The sequence below is a fragment of the Polypterus senegalus genome, chromosome 17, assembly GCF_016835505.1.
Source record: "Polypterus senegalus isolate Bchr_013 chromosome 17, ASM1683550v1, whole genome shotgun sequence".
Classification (NCBI taxonomy): Eukaryota; Metazoa; Chordata; class Cladistia; order Polypteriformes; family Polypteridae; genus Polypterus; species Polypterus senegalus.
This window is the reverse complement of record NC_053170.1, coordinates 84,495,337-84,519,910: the sequence shown is the minus strand read 5'-3', so window position 1 is coordinate 84,519,910 and position 24,574 is coordinate 84,495,337. Positions and strand designations below refer to the sequence as shown.

The 24,574-nt window shown below is 35.8% G+C and overlaps 1 protein-coding gene across 2 annotated transcripts in view; it reads left to right on the top strand.

Annotated features, from left to right (window-relative positions):
- LOC120517995 (polycomb protein SUZ12-like) overlaps positions 1 to 24,574 on the top strand; it is a 48,111-nt gene that overhangs the window by 5,795 nt on the left and 17,742 nt on the right. For both annotated transcript variants that reach the window (XM_039740540.1, XM_039740541.1), the window contains exons 2-3: positions 20,230 to 20,276; positions 22,793 to 22,857. In XM_039740540.1, coding sequence (XP_039596474.1) covers positions 20,230 to 20,276; positions 22,793 to 22,857 — 112 coding nt within the window. The remainder of the gene's footprint in view (positions 1 to 20,229; positions 20,277 to 22,792; positions 22,858 to 24,574) is intronic.

The window sequence follows — 24,574 nt, the reverse complement described above, 5'->3', positions numbered from 1 at the left end:
GTGTAAAGCACTGTAATTGTTATCAGTGACCCCGTTCATAGTTGCACCTGTACTGTTTAATGTGGCTTAAATGCTTTCATTACTTTTATCAAATTTAAGTTGTACTAATTGAAGATACAATGTTCTCTAAAACCTAACCTGTACTGTTTGCTTTTAGTAATTACATTTTTTTTTTTTTAAGAAGTCTCTTCTTATGCTCTGTGATTCTGTTCATGTTAATGCATTAGGTGTCTTGAAAGCCTTCTATAGCAGTCCTCAAATCAGTTATGAGCTGAGCCGCAATAATGTTGTTTTTTATTTTATTTTATTTTTTTTTTAATTTTTGGAAAATTTGAATGTTTCTTTTTCCACTGCCTACTGTATTTGGTTTTTTGGATTCACTTAAATTGTTTGGCTTTTCCTCATATACCAAAACTGTGGATTAAGTCAATTGGATATGGTAACTTGCCAGCTCCTTCCCCTTTTGGGTGGTTGTGGTGTGTTCACGATTGTGCCATGTGATGGAGCAGTGCCTCATCCCAATGTGCTTGCTGCCTTGTGTCAAGTGCTTCCAGGTCAAGCACTGGCTTCCTGCAATCTTAGAGACTAGGTAAGCATTTTAAAAGGATGAATGGACGTACAACTGTAATTGAATCCCTCGCATTCATAAAAAGACAAAATTTCTTTAATTCCAGCTATCTGTGGAGTTATTAGCCAGAGATTCATCTCAGTGTTATTTCTAATTTCTTTGTTCAACTATGAAGTGCCTCAATTTTAAAACCGTTGAAATTCACAGATGATTTGCCACATCAGCTTTAGAAAAAAGGGGGGAGGAGGCAATGGCAAGTATGCCATCTGACTAATCTATTTTGCCCCTTAAAATGCAAGGTCATGGGCAAAAATAAGCCCCCATGCTATGCATAATGTTGGTAAGTTAATGTGTTACATATATAGGGTCCATTGTCTCATTTAGAGAGTGATATTCTTTCCTGCATGTGAAATTCAACATATTGCCACTATCCAACACCATTATTTTTGAGTATGACAACTTTATCTTAAATGTTTTGTCCTCCTTACCCGAAATGTAAGACAATTTTGTTTCTACTTGAATTTTATATGCGTTAGAAGTGGGTAATTCTACATTCTTCAGCAAAAAATGGAGGTGGGGTTGTTATTAGGGATTATTTTATAAGAGGGTGTTTCAAGATAGTTTGTGAATATGATCATCATTTTATTTAATCTGGAATATTCCCTTACATTTTGTTTTTGAGTAACCAATTAAATTAATCTCAAAATCGATAATAAAGATATTAGGTGTAACGCTAATATGTTGTGCTTTCATGACATGTGACATTTTAGGCATTATACTAATGAGCATCACTTGGACTTCAAATCTCAATGAAGGATACCTCTTTAGTGTTTGCCAGCTGCTGTTTTCAGTGATGAAGTTTATAGTTTGTACAGCTCAGGTCTCTGTGATACTGTGCTTCTGTTAACGCGTTATCTTTAGACAAACTTTTCTTGTGCTTCAAAGCATGATAAATTGTGCCACATGCATATCTGGGTAAAGTGGAAGTTCTGAATCATTAAGTAAATTAGATAAAGGTAGACATATAGCCAGCCAGTTATTTTTAAAGCTTCCCTTGAATGTAACTTGCTGCAAGTTGGCACAGCTTATTTGTATTTTTTTCCTCTTGCATCCCTAAGGTATGACTCTGAATCTTCCCCATATCTGTAAGTGTGGATCTGTGCAAGTGAGGTGTACTGCAAGTTTGGTTCCTGTCTCAAGCCTAGTGCAGCTGATATAAATAAACTGATCCACACCAAAATTCATGCCCTTCAATTAATAAAAAAGGAGACATTCTGAAATAACAGGCACCTGAGTGATTGATCTTCCGTGGGAGGGATAAAAAGCTCCCTTGTTAAAGCAGAACAGAAGTATTGCTGTCACTATAATGCTAAAACTCGGCTGTGACACACTGATTCTATCTAAAATCTTTTTTGACTACGTTAATGGTCTTGTTTTTGAACTGGTCTGCTTTATTTTATAAGTGGCTTTTGTGAAACTTGGTAGAAACACAAAATACAATAATACCACCTGTTCAAGCACATTGCTTATAACTGGTAAATGGGCCTGTCTACTAACCATTCAAAGATGGAAGTTACTTTGATTTAAAATAGAAATGCAGGCTTATACAATTCTGTGAATGTATAGCAATGTTTGTCATCCTTAACCTCACAGTAGGGGTACAGGGGAAACAGCAATTTTTTTTTCAACCCAGTTTCTTAATCTGAAGAAAAGTATTGTTGCTTGTGCAATAGTTGTTTCAGCAACATTTTTATGCTTTATTTTAGTGAATTCACTTGTTACATTTCCACCTCCTTGTTTTCTTTTAATCTTAAACATCTGCATTAGCTGTTTTTAATTTCTTCTTGTTTTTTAGCCAGCTGTCAATTTATAATGAGATGCAAATGAGAAAAGAACCAGCAATTTGCAGTCCTAACTCCATGGGTCTCGAGTTCAATCTTGGGGTCCCACTGTGTCTGCAGGTTTTCATTCTAACAAATGCTTTTAATGTTGGTTCTTATCTTAAGGAATTTATTTCCCAGTTTCCATATTTTGATGTCCATTAATAAATTACAAAACTGGGCTTATTGCATTTTATTGGATTGTAAGAAACAATTGGGCATGTTACTTTGGCATAGTTGAGTGTATGTGTGTGTCTAATTTTTATCACCATGATTTTCATTCTTCCTTTCCTGGTGTTCTGGTTATTTGGGATGTTATTTACAAGTGAACTTTGTAGCTATAAAAAGCTGCAGCCTTTTAGTGTCATTTGGTCTGGTGTACATTGTTAATTTTCACTGTTGGATTACAATTGGGCATCAAAGTCCATAGGAAAAAAGGTGAATTAACAGGAGATTGAAAAAGTTAAATATTTAATGCTATGGCTAAGACAAATACTATAAATTTACTATACTGCAAATGTAAATCTCAGGGTGCTGTTCTTTTTTGAATGAACAGTGAGCTCCTAGTACTAAGCTAGGAAAAAAGTGATACAACTTGGTCCCATTTAAAACTTTGTGTGCTAGTTGTGAAGTAAAAAAAAAAAAAACTGTTTGAAATGGAAGAGAAAGTGAAAGACTAATTATTAAACTACTGTGGTTCACGAATCATTTGGGAGACAATGTTAGAAAAGGTGAATCTTCTGTATAAGAGGGAGTTAAGATGGCGGAAAGAAAGCACTGCAGGCAATTGTAAATATGTTTCTTTATTTGAAAGGATTGTCTTCTATATAAGTGTTTGGATTTGAAATAAAGATCTGCAGCCACTGTTACCCTCCAGGATTGAACTTGATGACCCCTGTATGGCAATATCAACTTTTATTTCAGTGCTGTTTTTCCTTTTCTGCTGCTGTTTGCTTCCTGTGATCCCTTTCTCTCACTTGAATCTTTAAATTCAGTTTGTTCCCAGTCCAATTTTATCGGTGACGTACACAATCTGTATTTAATTCTCTTTGTCATCTTGGAGAGCCCACTTCTGGGCATTGAAATCCTTTAATTCCATGCCGCTTTTAATATGCACCCTTTATGCTGTCTGCTGTTTTACTTCCCTCCTGACCAAGGGGTTATTATGAATTACTGACAAAACTCTGGGGTTTTGAAATCTAAATTCAAAAATACATTAGAATTTTATTATACCTTAAGTGTGGTAATTGCTATGTGAAATTGTGCTAATAAGTAACCTTTGACCATAGGTGGTTTGTAGTATCTTTTACATTACCTCATTAGTCCTTTTTGTAGCACTTAAGCTGACGTCACATTACACAACGCTTCTAGTTGTTGCCAGTCTCATTGCCAGACCACGTTAACTTAAACAACTGAAAATTGCTGATTATGTCTAATTTATCAACTTAGTTCCAACTAGTTCCTTTTTGTGGCAGCCAATATCTTGTTTAACGGAGTTTGTGCTGTAGGGAGGGTTTAATGTGAGACCTCGGACAGGTAAGCTTCTCTTTTGTTTGAGAGGTCCAAAACGCATCCAGTGAGCATTCTTAGGGTTGTCCCCATTCGTACACACGAAGCTAACCCCATGTTTTGTTTTTTTTTTTTGTTTTATAGAGATGTCTTTTGAAAACTTCATAATGCTAAGTACTTAGTTATTTTGTACTTATGATAGTTTGTTAATTTGTTTCCCAAAACCCTTTATAACTAAAGTAGTACTTAATCTTGTTTGGTATTGAGTGAGAAAACCCACTTGTTGTTTAAATGTGTGTATACAGTGTGTATGTGTGTATATATAATACAAAACACATTCATTACAGTCACTGCCAAAAATATTGGCTACCTCTTAAAAATGCACCACTTCTCCCAGAACATTGTTTCAATTACAGATGTTTTGGTATATACATTTATTTGTTTTGTTTTCATTGGAACAACACAAAGTTAAGGAAAAAAAGTCAGATCTGATATTACACACAACTCCAGAAATGGACTGAGCAAAAATTATTGGCACACTCAACTTAATATTTGGTAGCACACCCTTTGGAAACAATAACTGAAATCAATCGCTTCCTGTAACCGTAATGTGTTTCTTATATCTCCCTACTGGACAACTAGTAGCATCCCAGAGGTGCCATTTGTGACTGTGCCACTCATGAAGCCAAGTTGCAGGTCCGAGTGCTCTTTTTGTGGGTGGACGTGAACCTTGTGGACCATCTCTGTAATGAACAACTAACAAGGGTGAAATAACCCCCTCTTTGATCTGGAGCAGAAGAAATTGCATTTTATTTTTTTGGTTTTACATATTTACTATATCAAAGGTAGCAGGATTTGAATTCACAACCAGAATCACTGCCTTAACTGCATTACCGCAGTTCCTGCTTGATGTTTCGATAACACACATTGTAATTTTGCTCTCTGTTGCATTGTGCAGCTTCTACCAACTCTACCGTTTATGCCACCTGTGGATTCCTACACTCCTCCGATTAACATACTATCCACAAAGCTGCTGTATTCAACACTGTGCATGGAGTGACCAGATTACTGTTGTACTATACATGCAAAACAGCCCTGAGGCTGTGGGTTCAAATCTTGCCAATGACACTGCGATTATGAGCAAGTCACTTCACCTGCTTATGCTCCAATTGGAAAAACAAAAAGAAATGCAACTAATTGTATCTAAACAACCAAGCAGGTAAATATTTCTTGCAATAAATGAAAACTGGTTTTCATGCCATTGTAGGCATACCTGGCGCTGATTGTACCATGGATGGAATGCTCATCCCTAGTCATAATCCCAGTCTCTTTAATCCCATCTTTACTTGTCAAAAAGGGTTGTCCGCACCAAATGTCAATGTGATGCATAACTGGCCATCAGGGACTTTTTATAGATGCTATGGTCAAGCGGCCTGGGAGTATACATGATGGTTCTCTAGTCCATCTCTGGAGTGTGACCAGACTGGTGACTGGTTACTTGACAGTGGGTATCGTCTTCTTGAATACTTGCTTTTGTGTTGAGTTCCCAAACCGTGGCTGACCAGAGGAGAATGCCACATACCCAAGGATACATGTTAATTACAAGATAGCGCCAAGGAAGGCAACCATGGTGGTTTGGTGCTTGTCTTTGTCTTTTCCTGTTCAATTCATTGTCATCATGAAAAATTGTGTAACATATAAACAGGAAGAGATTCTGAATATTGTTGGGAGTGTGCCACCTGGTGTGAATATTGTAACAACCTCCATGGATCTTACAACTTTGTTAATCAAACTGACTTTTCTTTTTCATCTACTCTGTGCATTACTGAAATGTGGCAGAATTACACTATTACTGACTCTTCATTGGACTTACCTGACATCACGCTATACCAAACTTTGCAAAGTTTTAATTAGAAAAAGAAAAAATAAAGATGAATTTGAAATTGCTGCTTAGTAAACAATAGGCCTGTTTTTTGTTCTTTAAAGATTATACTGAGTTCGTTTATTTTTTGCTTTGTCATGTAGCACAAGGTTTAGTAAGAAGCAAGTACTAAATTAATGTTAATTCATATTTTATAATTACACCTTAAGAATTACAAATGTCTAGGTGAGACACTGGGGAAAAAAAGAACCTGTCTAAATATAGTAAATGTATTCTTTAATAGCAAAAAACTAGTGTGATTAATGATTTAGAATTATAAAAATATATACATGCATGTATATTTACATTTAAGTAGAGTTTAGTTGCCAATATCAATTAATCAAAAAAGTACTTTTCACCATTTCTTAAACAAAAAAAAAATATACTCACACATTAAAGAAAAAAACTAAACAATATGACAGCTAGTAATTATGAGAAGCATTTCATTTTTTTATGCCATATGTATTGTGTATAAATATTTTTGTACGTTTTTATTAAATGATGTATTTTAAGGAAATTTTTATCAGTCTACAGAGTTTAATTTTGTAAAAAAAAAAAAAGTTAATACCTGTAGTCTATAGTTTAATTATAAACATTATAAAATGCACTTTAATATAGGACATGACACTTCTGTTTGTCTGGTTGTGCAGGAGATTAGTGTAAAGTTTTTTTTTTTTTAAAAAGGGATAACGAAAAAAACCAATCAGAATTGGCTGATCAAGTAACATTAAATTGGTGAATGGTATTAGCCTTAAAACAAACCTGATTGGAGCATCCCTAGTCTACATATATGGATGAAGGCCGATGTCAGCATCCAGTGGTAGAGGGCGGTAACCAGCTGTAAAAGCTGGCAAAACTTTGACTGCCACTTTCAATGATGCGACATCCAAACCAGATTGTGTCATATGCACGCAGTTTAGTATGCAGTGCACACCATTGGCTGCTTCAGATGTTACCATACCTTGCAGAACGAACTATGCTAAGAAATGGAAAGGTGAATTCATATATTGTAGAGACTCATGGAACATAGTGATATTTGTCATAAATAAATATTTTATGCAAATTTATGTGTGAAACCATTGCTTTGTGTGTGTTTAAGGAAAATTATTTTTTTTTTTTTGGAAAAAATATTCAGCTTGGGGCCGAAACGGGGAAAAAATTGGTCCTCAAAAAGTTACATTTGCAGATGACCTAACACTAATAGCTCTCATTTCAAACAATGATGTCCACATACAGGCGAGGTGGAAAATCTTGACATTGTGATGCAGACATAATAATTTGGGCCGTAACATTTAAAAAACAGAGGGGATAATCATAAATTTCAGGAAACCGTCACCTGCTCACCTATCACTTGATATAAATGGCTTAACCATTGGGATGAACTGAGTATTTTAAGTTTCTGGCACTGTGCTGTCACACAGCCTTAAGTGGGACAAAAACATCACATGCATTATTAAGAAAGCCCATCAGAAAATGTTCTTTTTGCGTCAGCTGAAGAAATTCAATCTCCTGAAAGCAGTATTAGTCCAATTATACACATCCATCATGAAGTCCATTCTGACCTCATCTGTAACTGTCTGGTTTTGGGGTACCTCTGTTATGACTGAGGCCAATTTGCAACACATCATCAAAGCATGTGAAAGGATCATAAGCTGTAACTTACCACACATTGAAGTTCTACAGTATATGGGTCCAGGATAAGAAAGACGGCCCAAAGATCATTGCTGGTCAGACTCGCCCAGGACATCACCTGATCCAAAGGCTTCATGTCGGCAAATGTCTTTGAGCAGTGAAAGCTAAAACAACCTTTTACCTAAAGGTTTTTTTTTTCCCCCTCTAAAAGCAGTTTTTCTTACTAGTCTGGTCTGAGCTTCTACTGTGTCTCTGTAAACCTGCACATTAGATTGTCTGGACATTTTAATCTTGCTGTCTCTTTCTAGTTTTTTTTTTTTATCATCAATGCATCATTTTTTATTTTAACTTATTTATCTTTTGTATTCTGTGTTGTCCTTCTATGTTGTACTAATACTATCGAGACAAATTCCTGGTAAACATTTGTGTACCTGGTTAGTAAAGTGGATTATGATTCTGTTGTACAGTGATCCCCTGCCTATCTCTGAAGTTGCGTTCCAGACCCATCAGCAGTAGGTAAAAATCCACAATATAGAAAGCCTTAAAATACCCCTCACACACGCTTTAAACACATGTAAACTTATTAAAACACACTTTGTAAACACATCTGATATGTGGATGTTGGGCTAAGGATATGAGTAACATCTCTCTATTTTTAAAAAAAGAAAAAAAAATCTTGGCAGGGAGACAAGGCTTGTTCTTCTCAGAAGAAAATTTGACATCCCGCGAGAGACATTTTGATGTTGCACAAGACAACGTAGTGAGACAGAAGGATAGCTGCTGTACAGGCTTTTAAATGATCAATGCGCAGAGCGACAAGCAAAACAGGCATCTTGGCAGAAGCAGCACAAAGCCAGTAGCTGATATGTCCACTTCTGCCTAATGTGCTTTCAGCTCCCCCATTCACAATGCGAGTGGGAGAGACTCGAAGTGGCGGGAGCGTAGCGCACCTCTGGGGGGGTTAAGCGAAGCGATCGAGACCAGATCATCTCGGAGAGACACGCAGGACTAGACATTGCAACCTTAGGAAGCAAAACCTGTGAGACAGTGACTTTTGCACATCACGCCCTACTTACAAACAATTTAAAACAAGTTCACTGACATCTAACCTAGTAGTTGTTGGAATGCTTTTGCAAGACAAACTTCAGGTGCTCCCAGCTGTTAAAACGACAAGCAGAACACGCAGCAAGCCAGCAGATGATCCGAGCATTTCTCCTTAGAGTGCGTTCAGCCCTCAACCAGAACGCTATTGGCAGAGACGCAAAGTGGCAAAATGACAGCTGCTATACAGGCTTTTAAGTGATTGACGCAAAACGCGACAAGCACAACACACATCTGGCCAGCAGCAGCAACACACCAGCTGAACCGATCAGATGTCTTTAGCGTGCGTTCAGATGCCCCCTTCACAATGTGAGCAGCGTTATAAGTTTTATATTGTTTTTTTACTAAAGTTTTTTAAAGTAAAAAAAGAAAATAATGCATATGTAACAATTCCCATGAAAATAACAATCTCTTTAAATTGTATATCCGGTAAACCAAACCCGGGGGTGGGTGAGCGAAGCAAGCGGGGGGTGGAGACCCGTAGTAGTAAATCTGCGATGGGGGAGTGATAGCTGAACTGCAATATAGCAGGGGATCACTGGGCATGCAGAATATGCCATTCCAGTGTCTGTACTCTCCTTGAGGTCCATGACCCTTGGAAACCCACACTTCATTTTTTGGCCATAACACCAATAGGTTTTTTTAACTTTCCATTTTTGAAGTGTTGCTTTCTTTTCCTGTTGCTGTTTTCCTTTTTTTTTTTTTTTTTTTTTTTTTTGCATGGAAGCCATGTCATGTTTTGAGCCCATTTATAGATTTTTGACTAATAGGTTAAATGAATTTTGCCTGTAAGTCAACATTTAAATTCTTTATTTTGTGCTTTTATGCATGTATATTATATGTATAATAGTAATATATATTTGACCATTGAAATATGTGGGATCAATGTTCTTGTAGTCTGCTTTTGTCGTGCCGAAAGCCTTTAGGAAACACTTGCAAAACACATTGTGAGGAGTTCTTGTTTACCTGAAGTGGGATGTATTGCTTTCGGTTTAGTGTAAATTTGTATTGTAGTAAATGCCTGTGCCTTAGGTAATGGGTTTGACATAATTAATTGGTGTAGGAGCATAGTATAAAGGTACACAGTAGGGTCTTAAACACACACCTGAATCAATTTTCCTATCTAAGCTAACCTTGTAAATAAATTTACCACCAGCTACTCATGCTCACATCCACAGACACGCTATGCAACTTAACAGTACAAAAAGTGGCCAGGAAGCAAGAAAGTGGGAGAGGAAAACCTAAATTAAATATACAACTTCTACAAAACCTGTGGCTGTGTTTGATGTTCGTGCCCAGTAGCGCTGGAGCAAGTCATAGATGGAGAATACCAGATGGCAGAAAAAAATCGGATGTTTTTCATTAGTGGATGATGGTGTAACATTGAATTGGTACGCAAGTAAATAAATCTCAAGTCTAGTTTTGATAGTCTCTAAAGTCCTACTGTCTACCGCATTACCTGGTAGCTTCGTGCAAGTGTCTGTCATTCTGTATAAAGAAACGCTTCCTAATGTTTGTGCGAAATCTACCCTCAAGTTTACATATGTGTCCCCGTGTTCCCGTCTCTATCCACTGTACTAGTTCTGATCATAATTTTAAACATTTCAATCATGTCTTCTCTTAAACATATTTTGCTTAAACTGAAAAGGCTCCGCTCTTTTAATCTTTCCTTACAATTTATCCCCCCTCTTCTCTGGACTTTTTCTATCTCTGCTATGTCCTATTAGTAGCTAGGAGACCAAAACTGCACACAGTACACCAGATGAGGCCTCACCACTGCGTTATAAAGCTTGTGTATAAACCTCCTTGGACTTGTACTGTACACATCAAGGTGCTATATAACCGAACATTCTGTCAGCTTTCTTAATAGATTCTGAACGCTGTGTGGAAGTTGATGGTGTAGAGTCCACTATGGCTCCTAAATCATCCTCCTTGTGAGGTGTATGTTTTGATTTTCAGACCCCCAATTGTATATTTAAACCTAACATTTTTATTTCCTACGTGTAATACTTTACATTTACTGACATTAAATTTTATCTGTCACAAATTTCCCCTAGCCTGTATGCTGTAATACAACAACAACATTTATTTATATAGCACATTTTCATATAAACAATAGCTCAAAGTACTTTACATAAATAGAAAAATAAAAGACACAGTAAGAAAATAAAATAAGTCAACATTAATTAACATAGAATAAGAGTAAGGTCCAATGGCCAGGGTGGACAGAAAAAAAAAAAACTCCACACGGCTGGAGAAAAAAATAAAATCTGTAGGGATTCCAGACCATTAGACTACCCAGTCCGATTTGGGCATTCTACCTAACATAAATGAAACAGTCCTCTTTGGATTTAGGGTTCTCACGGAAGGACTTGAAAATGATGCTCACGTAGACTTCTGCCTTTTAATTCAACCATCATTGTTGGAGCATCATGATGCTTTGAGTAGGTGGAGGTGGCGCAGGCCACCACCACAAAGAAACCGGAAAAAGAAACAGAAGAGAGAGTAGGGGTCAGTACGGATTTTAGAGCCACCATGAGTAATTATTATGATGAATTGAACATAGAGAGTATCAGGATTAAGTTAAATTGAAGTTATAAAAAGGCCATATTAAAGTAATATGTTTTCAGCAGTGTTTTAAAGTGCTCTACTGTACTAGCCTGGCGAATTCCTATTGGCAGGCTATTCCAGATTTTAGGTGCATAGCAGCAGAAGGCCGCCTCACCTTCACACTTCTTTTAAGCTTTGTTCTTGGAATTCTAAGGAGACACTCATTTGAGGATCTAAGGTTACAATTTGGAATATAAGGTGTCAGACATTTCGATATATAAGATGGGGCGAGATTATTTAAGGCTTTATAAACCATAAGCAGAATTTTAAAGTCAATCCTGAATGACACAGGTAACCAGTGTAGTGACGTCAAAACTGGAGAAATGTGTTCGGATTTTCTTTTCCTAGTTAGGATTCTAGCAGCTGCATTCTGCACTCGTTGCAGTCGATTTATGTCTTTTTTGGGTAGTCCTGAGAGGAGTGCGTTACAGTAATCTAGTTGACTGAAAACAAACGCGTGAGCTAATTTCTCAGCATCTTTCAGTGATATAAGAGGTCTAACTTTAGCTATGTTTCTTAAGTGAAAAAATGCTGTCCTAGTGATCTGATTAATATGCGATTTAAAATTCAGATTACAGTCAACAATTACCCCTAAACTTTTTACCTCCGTCTTGACTTTTAATCCTAATGTATCCAGTTTATTTCCAATAGCCTCATTGTATCCGTTATTGCCAATCACTAAGATTTCAGTTTTCTCTTTAACTTGAGAAAGTTACTATTCATCCATTCTGAGATACAAGTCAGACATTGTGTTAGTAAATCAAGAGAATCGGGGTCATCAGGTGCTATTGATAAGTATAGCTGTGTGTCATCAGCATAGCTGTGGTAGCTCACATTGTGCCCTGAGATAATCTGACCTAACGGAAGCATATAGATTGAGAAGAGCAGCGGACCCAGGATAGAGCCTTGTGGAATACCATATAGAATATCATGTGACTTTGAGTTGTAATTAACACAACTAACAAAGAATTTACTCCCTGTCAGGTAGGATTCAAACCAATTTAAGACACTTCCAGAGAGGCCCACCCATTGACTAAGGCGATTTCTAAGAATATTATGATCAATGTCATGATTCAACTGATCCTAAATTTGTCAAATCCATCTACCTATATCATCTGCACATTTAACCAGCTTGTTACTTACAGTATATTCCTATCTAAATCATTATTGTATTATGGTCACTTGACCCTAGTGGTTCAGTCACCTCTATGCCCTCAATTCTATTCTGATTATTACAAAATACTAAATCTAGATGGGCTTCATCCTGCTTGATGATGTAACATTCTGTGTTAAAAAACGGTCACTGATTACTTCTAAAAACTCCTGCTCTCATACTCTATTTGCAAGGTTATCCCAGTTAATATTTGGGTAGTTAGTCCCCCATGAATATAATACCCTGTGTAAGCTTGCCTTGTCAATTTAAGTAAAAAGACATGCATTGAAGTTACTGTCTGCATTGGGTGATCTACAACACACTCCTAAAGTAAGATCTCATTCCCTAATGTGTTCCAGGCAATGACACGTGTTCTTACTAAGATGGGGCTCATCATTCAACTGAAGATGACTCACATTTAAATTCTATTTGACATAAATAGCAACCCCCACCTCCCATTCTGTTCTGTCTGTCCTTCCTCATAATGTGCATCCCTCTGTTCTTCCCAATCTTTATTTTTTCCAGTTTTCCACTATTGCTATAATAGCATAATTATGCTCCTCTACATACAACTCCAGCTTGCATATTTTATTTTTGGTACTTCTAGTATTAAGGCAAGCTATTTTTAGTGTGTTACTTGTTTTACATTTAAATGTTGGGTTAGAATTTACATGACTATTCATTTTTATTTTTACACTGTTTTTCTCCTTGTTCGTTTCTAAACCTGACCTATCCAAAACTCCCTGTGCTCCCAAGTTTCCCTAGTTTAAACAATCCTCGACTAGCCTACTCATATATGCCTCCCCAACACATTGATGCCCTTCCAGTTCAGATGTAACACATCATGGCAGAACAGGTCCCATCTCTTCCAAAAGGAGTCCAAATGCCCCATACGCCTATACCACTCCACCCTACACCAAGATTTGAGCCACACACTAAGCCTTCTGATCTCCTCAGTCTTGCCTGTACTGGTGCGTGGCACAGACAGAGCTCCAGAGAAGACTTCCTTGGCCGTCTTGTACCTAAGTCTTTCCATTTGGATTGTAGAACTGACAGACTACTCTTTTATGTATGTCATTTGTCCCACGTGGACAATGACAACTAGGTCCACCTCCACTCTGGCCAAGAGCCTTTTCACCCTTCCAGAGGCATCTTCCACCAGTGTACCCAGAACGCAAGTTCATTATCTGTCTAGCCAAATTATATTTTGGATGAGAATGTAATTCTCATTAGACAAAGGGGTAGCATTACTTGTGAAGATAGCTTACTACATCTTTTTTTTTTATTGATTTTTTTTTATAATCGCACAACATTCCATACAAATAGATACATTTTTACAAAAATAGGATTGAAAACAAATCAACCCCCACCTCCGAGAAAGAGAGCTTACTACATCTTTGACTCTTTCAGTATAGGAAGGTGCAAGACTATATAATAAAGAAAACATTTTAAATAGTACAGTTTGTGAACTTTCTGGCAGATATTAAGTACTGCAATAATAGTTTAACGCAATCAGTGAAACAAGTTTTAAGAAAAAAAAATCCACATAAATGGCCTCCTGAACTAGAGGACCTGAGTTGCAACTCCTTAAATCTTTCAGCTTCCTGTTTCTTAATTGCTGGTAAGCTTTTTATTCTTAGTTTGTTTGTGACTTTAAGTTGGGGATGTAGTTTGGTATAGGTTTGCAGAAACATTCAACTAGATTATAATGTCACTCCCACGTTAGTTTTCTTTCAAATCAAAACTCCTGCAGTACCCAATTAGAAATGAAGCGTTGTAGTGTTGTAGATGGCTTTAGTCACTATGGACTAGATCATATCTTTATATATGTTGTCATATTTGACATACTGTAAAAAAGAAACAAGTAAACTACATGGCTTTCTGTATAATATACTTGATCACGTGGCAGTTGAAGGAAGGAAATAAAACTGATTTAATGTAAATAAAAACAATACACCTTTAGGGTCATTTTTCTTTTTGCAGATGCTTAAAATGTGTTTATCTATAACAAAAAATGATATACAGAACTCTCTCTTGCATTTCTGACTTTCATGCCTATCGAAAAACTAATTATCATTCATTATTAAAATTATCAATAATTCCCCTTCTACAGAAAGGGTTTACGCCATTGTTTGACTTTCATGTCTTTGTGTTTATAACATATTTGGTCTCCACTGTGCGTCTCTAATATGAACAAAAGTGTGACATATAGTGAAATGATTTATACTAAGACCATTTCTCCAATTAAAAAGAAAAAAAATAATCTGGATATTACTCATTTTTCCTTGTAATTGCATTTTTTTAACATTGAAACCAGTACTGTTTTAGTGCAGTTCAATTTTTAATTACTTAAATTGATATTTTAAATACATAACAGTTAAAAAAGCAATTCTTCTGAATTTGGATGCATAGAGTATTTATCATTGCTATAGGTTATTGACACAGACTTTATTTTAATTTTAAGAAAAGGATGAGTAGGAACACCAAGATTGTCTTCTCTTGAAATCTTCCTTTTCAGAATTCAGCTCACATTTATAATATATATATTTAAATTTTATAATCATGAAATGATATAATAAATGTGTTCAGTTTAAAATGTTCCAGTTTGATTTCAAGGTCAAACAATTATTAGTAGATTGTAAAAGATGAAAACAAAGGCATTGTTACAAATCATGAGTGCTGCATGTGAAAAACAGTTTATAGTGGGGACCGCTGTACATGAGTGGTTTATATCAGTTGTCAGTGCTTGGAAGAAAGAAGCTTGCAGCTTTATTAGTATTTTTGAGTCTTTTTTTTTTAAAATACTATAAAGTTTTTCGTATAAGATGGGGCTATCAATTTAGCGAAATATCTAGGTTCAGATTTTCTCAATATAAATAAGCATATTTTAATGTAGGTTACCTGCACATTTGTAACTATGTGCAGTTTTTACTGTTTTACTCACAGAACCTCTCTAAAGCATGAAATGCTAATCACACATGTGATTTCCTTAAGACACACATGAAAACTACACGTTTTGAAAGATTTCAGCAATTGGAACAGCCCATCACGTAAATGGTGGCACTGGATGATAGAAAGCAGAGCCAGGCATGCTGCATCTTTCTATGTGTAATATACTTAGGAAACCCAGTCAAAACCACTCATGATTGCTCAAAGCAGTTGAACACGGTTTTCAAAAGTAATAAAAATGAGTGTGTTTATCAGAAAACTACAAATTTAACATTCAAAACAAAATATTAAACGATCACAAAGAACTACACAGGTTTATCAAAAAAGTATTGTTGCGATTATTTTAATAGATATTGCAATTTAAACTGTGATATGCAAGTATTGAAGTTTTGCATTGCAACTTCAAGGAGAAAAGCAAATGATGGCATAATCGCACTAAGGTGATGTTTACCGATATTTATCAACCCAATTTTTTTTAAGTAACAAATTATTGAACTTCTAGGGCCAGAGAATGACCAAATTGCTTTCTATGATGTATTTTTTCATATTAAACTTTAACTAGCTAATAATAGGGCTGCAACTAATGATTATTTTGGTAGTCAACTAATCGTTCAATTTTTTTTCAGTCACGATTATTTCATGCCTGACTATTTTGATGCCTGCGACCTGTGGTTGCACATCCTGTTGTGGGCTCCAGTGCATGTCTTACCTCATCTGTCTCGTCTATCTACCTGTGAACGTCACCCTGATGTCTCTACATTAACACGATTAAAATTTAATAATAATCAAATTAAAATAATCAGTGAAACATATGAATTTGAAAATAATCAGATGTTTTTAATATTAGTGTGACCATCACAATAAAAAAGAAATACATTAAACAATACAAACTAAAGTGCACATAGTCTTTAAACACAAAAAGTGCATTTAACTTAACCAAAAATGGCCACTGGTATGTCTTAAAGTCCAAAAGTTTAAATAAAGCTTCAATTCAAATAAAATAAAACAATGTATAGTTTATAAAAGATTCAGTTCATATATTCCTGATTGCAGTGCAGGAACATGAGCATTTCGACGTGCTCTGGTGTGAGGCTGGCTCTCTTCTTTGAGACAATGTTCCCAGCTGCTGAGAAGAGACGCTCAGAGGAAGTAGAGGTAGCTGGAATACATAAGAATGATTTTGCAGACCGAGAAAGATGTTTTAATCATCACACTCTGACAGAAAAGTGTTGTAGTTTATCACATCATGTACTATATTATGCCAAAATAAAAAAATAATGGACTAAAATACGTAACAAGGGAATTACTGCCTGCACACAGGAGCCGAGTATATTCGGAAAAGTACATTTGTTGAACGCCGCAACCAGCTAGAGTCTGTTTCCAGTGCAATTTAGAAGCACACCAAAGCTGAGTATATGCGGCGACATATATTTGGCAACGTACATTCATTGAACCCCGTAACCGCAATTTGCCAGCATGCCGGAGCAGATCAATCAGTGCCGTATATTTGTTGAGCAGCCAGCTCACGACCACTGCCAGCCTCGGCAGAACTGCAGCAACACTGTCTCTGGGATTTAGCCGCTGCACTAGACGAGCCTGCAATAATCCGTGTTTACCCCTTTGTGTTTGCATGCAGCCAGTTCAAGCGCAGTTGGCTTGGTTGATATACTGAATTTCATCAATGACTTCATTTGCATATTGAACATATAGTAATAGATTGTTACAGTAGTGTTTTTTTTAAATAGTTTTTACAATTCTTTTGCTCTGTGTAAAATGATTAGTGTTGCAATAATTGTGATGCTCTGCATGAAAAAAATACAGGTTCTGTTAATTTCACATTTTTTTTCTGCATTGTGATGTTTACTTAAAGTGCAGCTAAAAATATTTGGCATCCAGGGGTGCATTAACCCCCAAGTATGTGTCCGTTTAAGGGTTAACTATCATTGTCGAAACCTTGATATACACATTATAGTACAAACATCAGCGATAACACGTGACAGTAACTTCAACTTTTTTTTCGCTAAAACTTACCTCTTGAGAGACGGCAGCATCACAGCTCCAGGATGTTTGCGTTAGTAGAACTGTGTGCATCTTGACAAACAATAACAAACGATACTGCCCCCAGACGTCCATGTAGTGCATTTCAGTTACAAAAACCAATGGCGTTCTTTGTGACTGGAGCCTCTGTTTAAGGTTCTGTTTGACTTGTCGACAATAAAAAAAATTCCGCACTGACGATTTTTTGTAGTCGACATCGTCGATTACGTCGACTAATCATTGCAGCCCTAGCTAATACCATTTTTATGTATTCATTTTTAAGTAAAATGAAAAGCAGTGAACCAGTATTTTCTTGCATGTTACTAACACTCTGTCAATGTGTGCTTAATATTTTATAGAATTAACTAGTAAAAGTGTGACTGTAAAGAAACCATTCTAGATGAATTTAAATACATATTTAAAGTTAGACCTTGTTTGTAGAATAAATGTAATAGTGTGTATGCACTCCACAGTGTAAACATTAATGTCTGTCCTGTTGCTAAGGTGAGAAATTATATGTGGCTATTACATTGCACTCCGATTTTAATATAAGGCATCGAAGAGCATATGCATTCACAAATGTTATAGATGCCATTTAATAAAAACAATAATAGAATTTTTTATTCAAAATAATGTAATAGGTTACGTTTTGCCTAAACTTTCCAATTAGAAGGTAAAGCCTGTGGAAAAGAACTGTAATCTGGTTCATTGATTCATCTCCACCTCTTTGACTAAGTTAGATTTGTTGTCTGTGGGTACGGAAATAAGATGCTACTCGCACAGCCCCCTCACATCCCAGGCTTCTTTTAAGCCTAGAGCAGCGATTTCACCTGTATGATCTGCTGGGAAATGCAAAGTTTGCAAGCAGTGACTTTTCAGGTCCATCACTTTATGTACTGTGTCGTTAAGCTGATATAAAGGAAGCATGTGTTTTGCTCAGTAATATTGTATGTGAGAATGTCTGTGATTTTATGTCTCCTCAGCATTTTTGCGTATGATGTCCCACTCACAAGCACACCAATATTATTTGATTTGGCCCAGTTGGCCTTTTTGTTACGGAAGTTTAAATTGCATATACCTTTTTTGAAATGCATTCATTGGAGAGTTCTACAGTATGTCTTGTCTGTGATGTTGATATAACTTGTTTTTCCACGCAGCATAGGAACTTCAATTTTGCATGTTTTGCACAATACCTCCCTCTGTCTGGATTTCACTGTGGAGACATCAATCGTTCAGAGTACTGCCAAATGACAGATGGTTTTTGGGTACCAATTCACAAACTTCCCCCATCCTTTGTTGTACTCACATTGGCAGAATAAACAACAGATTAGCTTATTCTGTTGTCTCTGAAAGCACACACTTCATTAGGCTATTAGCCCAAAACAAATGGCAGTGGCACTGATTAAGGAGGCTTTTGATTGGTCAGTTTTTTCTGTGTGTTCCACGCATGCATAGTTCATGTTCAGTAGACTGGAAGCAAAACCCAATACAAATGTGCACAGCAACTGGAGGTTCTCTCTCTCTCTCTCTCTCTCTATATATATATATATATATATATATATATATATATATATATATATATATATATATATATATATATATATATATATATATATATTGCTGGTACAAAATCACTACTTTTAGTGTAGTAATTGCACAGGTTCAAATAAGGTTTAAATTTTAAATAGATTAATTGTAAAGCTGTAATCACAAGTATAAGCTATAGGTATTTCCATGGCTAGATTAAAAAAAATAATAATAAAATAGACAGTCTCGGCCTTGAAAATAGGTACAGTAATGCGAGATCTGACTTGGTAATTTGAAAGTTGGAGACACCAGGTCAGTCATGCACATTGGAATAGTTTGTCGAAGAATAATTATGGGACTAAACAGGTTTTTTTTTTTCTTTCCTCATCCCCTTTATGGGTGAAACAAATACAGTATGTCATACAGGGATTTATTTATTTATTTTTTTTTAATTTGTTATACCTCATTGTTTCAGGCATTGTGTGTCAGCAACCATGTAAAGTTGGCAAGGCTAACTAAAATGAGTATTGCAGACATTAAATAACACCTTTAAAAACGAGTTGTTCAAATAACTAAAGTAAAATCAGAAGTATGGCTGCTATTTTCTAGTCTTTAGTGATAAATGAAAACCAGTTTTGTTTGCTGTATTGGATGTTTAATAGCTCTCGTGTAAATTGGCTATGAATCATACATTTTTCTGTGTGCTGGAGAATTGTGTAAAAACCTGTTACTACAATGGAAAAATATAGGTGTACAGCAAAGCATATACCTAGAAGTGATGTGCACAAACATCTGTAAAATGCTGTACTGTTGTATATTGTGTCTGGAGATGTATGATGGCAAAATTAGTGCAAGGATAAACAAACTTTAAAAAAAAAAAAACCCACTCAAATTACATTCTAAAAGTAAGATTTGGATTCCATAAAGTGGTAGCATTTTTATCTAAATAGTGCAATAGTTTGCAATACTGATGGGTCAAGGGTTCTGGTGTAAAGGCACCTTGGCAGAAGGATTTTCTAGCTCATTCAGTTAGCAAAGCAATACACTAAAATTACCTTAAAATATTAAATGTTTACACTGACATTTTGTTATATCATGCAAATGTGTGTTTTTTTTTTTTTTTTTATAACTTTGTGACAATTTGTTATTAAAGGTAAGTAAGCCTATTCATTGAAGTTGAAGAGAGAGACTTTTAAACTGCTTGACAATTAAAGCTGTATTTGGCAGTTTATGGTTTAGAAAGTATCTTGTATTTTATTTGTGTATATTTTGTATATGTGTACATATATATGTGTGTGTATGCAATATTTATTTTAACTTGGAGATTTTTCTTCATTTGCAGAGCCAACACAAATATACAGATTTCTTCGAACTAGAAATATCATAACGGTAAGCTGAACTTGTAACCTTTTGTTTAGTGTTTATTCCTTTTGGGTTTTTTTTTCTTAGCATAGTGCTATTGGTGAGGTACATTTCAAGAATATGAAATTATCATTTGTAATAATTAACTTTTAGCATTCTTCAAAAATATCAGGTAATGGCCCTCTAGATTAACTAAAATTACATTTCCGTGAAACTGAGAGCTTTACAAAGGGATGCTTTTGTATATACTGTAATATTTGTTGGATCTTGCTTTTGGTAAAATCAATGAACAGAAGAACGTTTATCAGTTTTATTGTTGCTGATGAAAGAGAGGGCAGGTAGCTATCAGTAAAGTCTTCCTTACCTAATATTTGTATCAGTTGAAAATGGACATAAACAGTGTGTTGCCACCTAAATTGCAATTTCTAATTTGTCTGGACTGTATCATATCAAGCTGGATAAGTTATGTCGTTTCTGGGTTGGTAAACCGTCCTGGGGACAGGAGTACTTTTTATTTGTTTATTTATTTAAAAAGCAGAGTGGATTTATTCCCAAACCAAAACACTTGTGCCAATTTTGCATTTGTCACCAGTGGTCTAAGCAATGGATTAACCCATTGTATCCACTGGAATATGTTAACCGTCGGAGACTTTGCTGAAATAAGAACATTGTATAAAATGCAACACAATCAATTACTAGGTCGCAGTATGCCCACTTCAGAAATTCACAGTGACTTGATAATTTATGTTAGAATTATATACTGCAATGCCTTTAACCACCTCCTCCCTGAGTCAGAAGCAAGTGGTGTGGATTTGGCTTACTGGTCAGGTGATTGAATGATTTAAATTTTTGGATAGTCCTCTCACTTATTTAATGGTAGGGAAAACATTTTAACCCATGTGGTTACTCGCATCTTAATATCAACAGATGAAGTTTTTCTTCACCCAGTGGTTTAGCATGCAGCCCCATGAAAGTCAGTAAGGACTAATTTGCTAAGATGCTGGAAGAAACTATTTGAGCTATCGATATCACAGTGGGTAACACCTGTTGGTGGAATGCCAAGATATGATGGGTCATAGTAATTTTATAGCATAATGAACTTCAAAACACCATTTGTGCTCAAGGTGTTAAAGGCCTTCACATGGAGCAATGTCTTCAGTAACCATGAATTCCAATTTGAATTTTTGGAGGTGCACATAAATGTTTAATTTTACATTTGCGGTGTGTAAAAAAGAAAATATGCTGTGATCTGTATGCTGATTTCATTTATAATTTGTAATTTAAACAAAACCTTAATTTGACTTTTTTTTTTTTTAAGAATTACTGATCTGATTTTTACTTGGGAATTAGGGTGGTAATCAAGAATTTCGGTGTTCATTGCAGGTCCCAGTTTAAAGTTAATTTGTAGCCTCTCAGAAAATTTAAGGATGAGTGTGCATCTTTGTGTTCCATTAAACAAAGGCAGGATCATTTTGGCATCAGGATAAATATTTTAAAGGGAGAGTTCACCTCTTAACTGTTTAACTCCAGTCCTTCTTATACTACATACGCTTTAAAATTCAAATTACTGTTAGAAATACGTTGAATGTCAATCCATTTCCAGAACATTTTTTTTTAATCATGCTGTTCACATTTATACTTTGTACAAACCAGTTGAAATAGCACCTGTTACTTCCTGATAACATTCCTCCTTTGGCAGTTAACAATATATAATGAATTATTTTCAATTTTTCACATTGTAAACACTAATTTCTAAATTTTGAAGTGTTCACATTGAGGAATAAAACATTCCAACACGTTGTTTCGAGTGTCAGATACAGCCAGGGTATGGAGCGTTATGCATTTAAGATATGCAAGATTGGTTTTGATATTGATTATTTTTTGCCCAAATATATTTTTCTGCAAAGAGAAACTAAAACATAAGCCATGGTTGTTTGAGCCCATATATCTAAGAAGTGGAAGTTTTCATTTTACAGTAAGTACATTTGAAGTGAAGATGCAAAAGTGCACTCGGTGTCCACTGTATTAAGTACATCTACCTAGTACTGGATATGCCCCACTTTTGCCTCCATTAGGGTGTGCGTTCTTCAAAGTGTGTATTCAGCAAGGCACTTGATCTGGGTTCTTGCTGACTTATTTTTGGCTGTACAGTTGTGTGTAAACTTTCTATTCCATTTCATTCAAAATGTACACAATTTGATTGAGATATGAGTCATTGTTAAAGCCAACAGAGTAAACTGAAGTCAGTGGCATGGTTTAAAAAATACTCATTTCAAAAGGGTACAACGAGGTTATAAAAGGATGCCTAAAGTCAACCATAGTACTTGTATGTATACAGGTTAAGCTAATGTGATATTCAGAAGTTTAAATTGTGCCAAGGAAAAATAGTTGCCCATCTTATTAATATAAGTAGAAAAGCTCATTAGATGGTAATTTACTCAAGTTTATAATTGTATTCTATAAGTAATGCTTCAGTTTCATATAACCAAAATGTAATATAGAAACTTATTTGTAAACCTTTTTTTTTTTTTTTTCCCTTTCAGCCTATATTTTTGCACAGAACACTTACTTACATGTCCCATCGGAATTCCAGAACAAATGCAAAAAGGTAAATGTTTACTCTTACTTTTTTAATCTAATAAATTTTGACAGTCGCTGTCTACTACAAGAATGAGCAAATGTTAGTAACTAGGTAATATGTTTTTATTTTGGTGTTCACTATCTGCAATTTTATAGGGGTCAAATACTTCATTTTTGATGTTTCTGTGAGGGTGCAGCATATATTTTGAAACTTAGTTTTACTTTGTGTTTGTCATGTATTTTTTCCATGATAGCATAAAATGCTGAGGTGCTGTGCTATGGAAGTGTGCTTGTAGAATCTGAGGGTTTTTTTTGGACATCCCGCAACAATCCTGTCATCTTTAAAAATGTGTGATTTCTTGTGATTGAAAACTTTTACCTTGTATTGTAAAAAATTCAGTGGAAGATTTGAGTTTCTTTCATCTTAGTACTGGAAAACTATGAATTGGGTAATTCATTTTCAGACACAGTAATACAGTAATCCCTTCTCGATCGCGGGGGTTGCGTTCCAGACCCCCCCCCGCGATAAGTGAAAATCCGCGAAGTAGAAACCATATGTTTCTATGGTTATTTTTATATATTTTAAGCCCTTATAAACTCTCCCACACTGTTTATAAATATTCCCCGCAGAGTTATACAGCATAATCCCTTTGTATTCTCTTAGATATTAGGTAAGATTCATTGAAATTATGTATGTAAACACACTGTTTATATACAGTAAAACTTAAATATTATTCTAAAGATATTGAGGGTCTCTGATATCACATATGTTACAGCCATTACGATAGACATGCCACCAGCAATAAATACGTACAATACAAGAAAAATAGTATACAGTAAATGTGTGTACAGTGACACTAAACGTACGTACATGTACTAAGTACTGTAAGTAGAAAATTAATTATGGTTACTCACCAACAATGACACGATGACTTGTCCGATAACATTGAGTTTTATTTTACTGCACAACAAAGGAGAGCGTTACAGCCCTTAAAGGAGCCTCTTCAGGCAAATGTGTAGCACTGCCGTTGTTCTTCTTCTGGCAGTCTTCAATCCAAATCCCTAAAGCAGATTCCATCCAGACTACTGCCTTATTACATCCACTTACAACTCGTTTTGCACCCTGGTTAAAAGGACACTGCGGCCGTAGATCTTATATTCCTTTCCTACTTTTTAAATAAAAAGAATCGTAGCCTTCAACAAATCCAAAACGTTTACCTTTTCGGCAATCATTAACATCTTCCGTTTGCGCTTGGGCACTCCCCCTGAAGCAGTAGCAGATCGTTTTGGAGCCATAATGAAGGGCTTGACTACGCACAAAGATAAACACAAAAGAGCACAACTCTTTACACAGCGAAACACGTTGATGCTGAATGAGCGAGACGAGACTTCCTGGTTAACACTGCATTCAGCAGGCAGGAACTTAACTGCGTGCTCTGATTGGTTAGCTTCTCAGTCATCCACCAATAGCGTCCCTTGTATGAAATCAACTGGGCAAACCAACTGAGGAAGCATGTACAGGAAGTAAAAAGACACATTGTCCGCAGAACCCGCGAAGCAGCGAAAAATCCGCGTTATATATTTAGTTATGCTTTCATATAAAATCCGCGATAGAGCGAAACCGCGAAAGTCAAAGCGCGATATAGCGAGGGATTACTGTATATCTGCTTCAGAATTGACTTGCTTTACTGGCAGAAGCAGAGGATAAAACAATTCAACAGTGTCTGCAGTGTGCATGTCCTTTG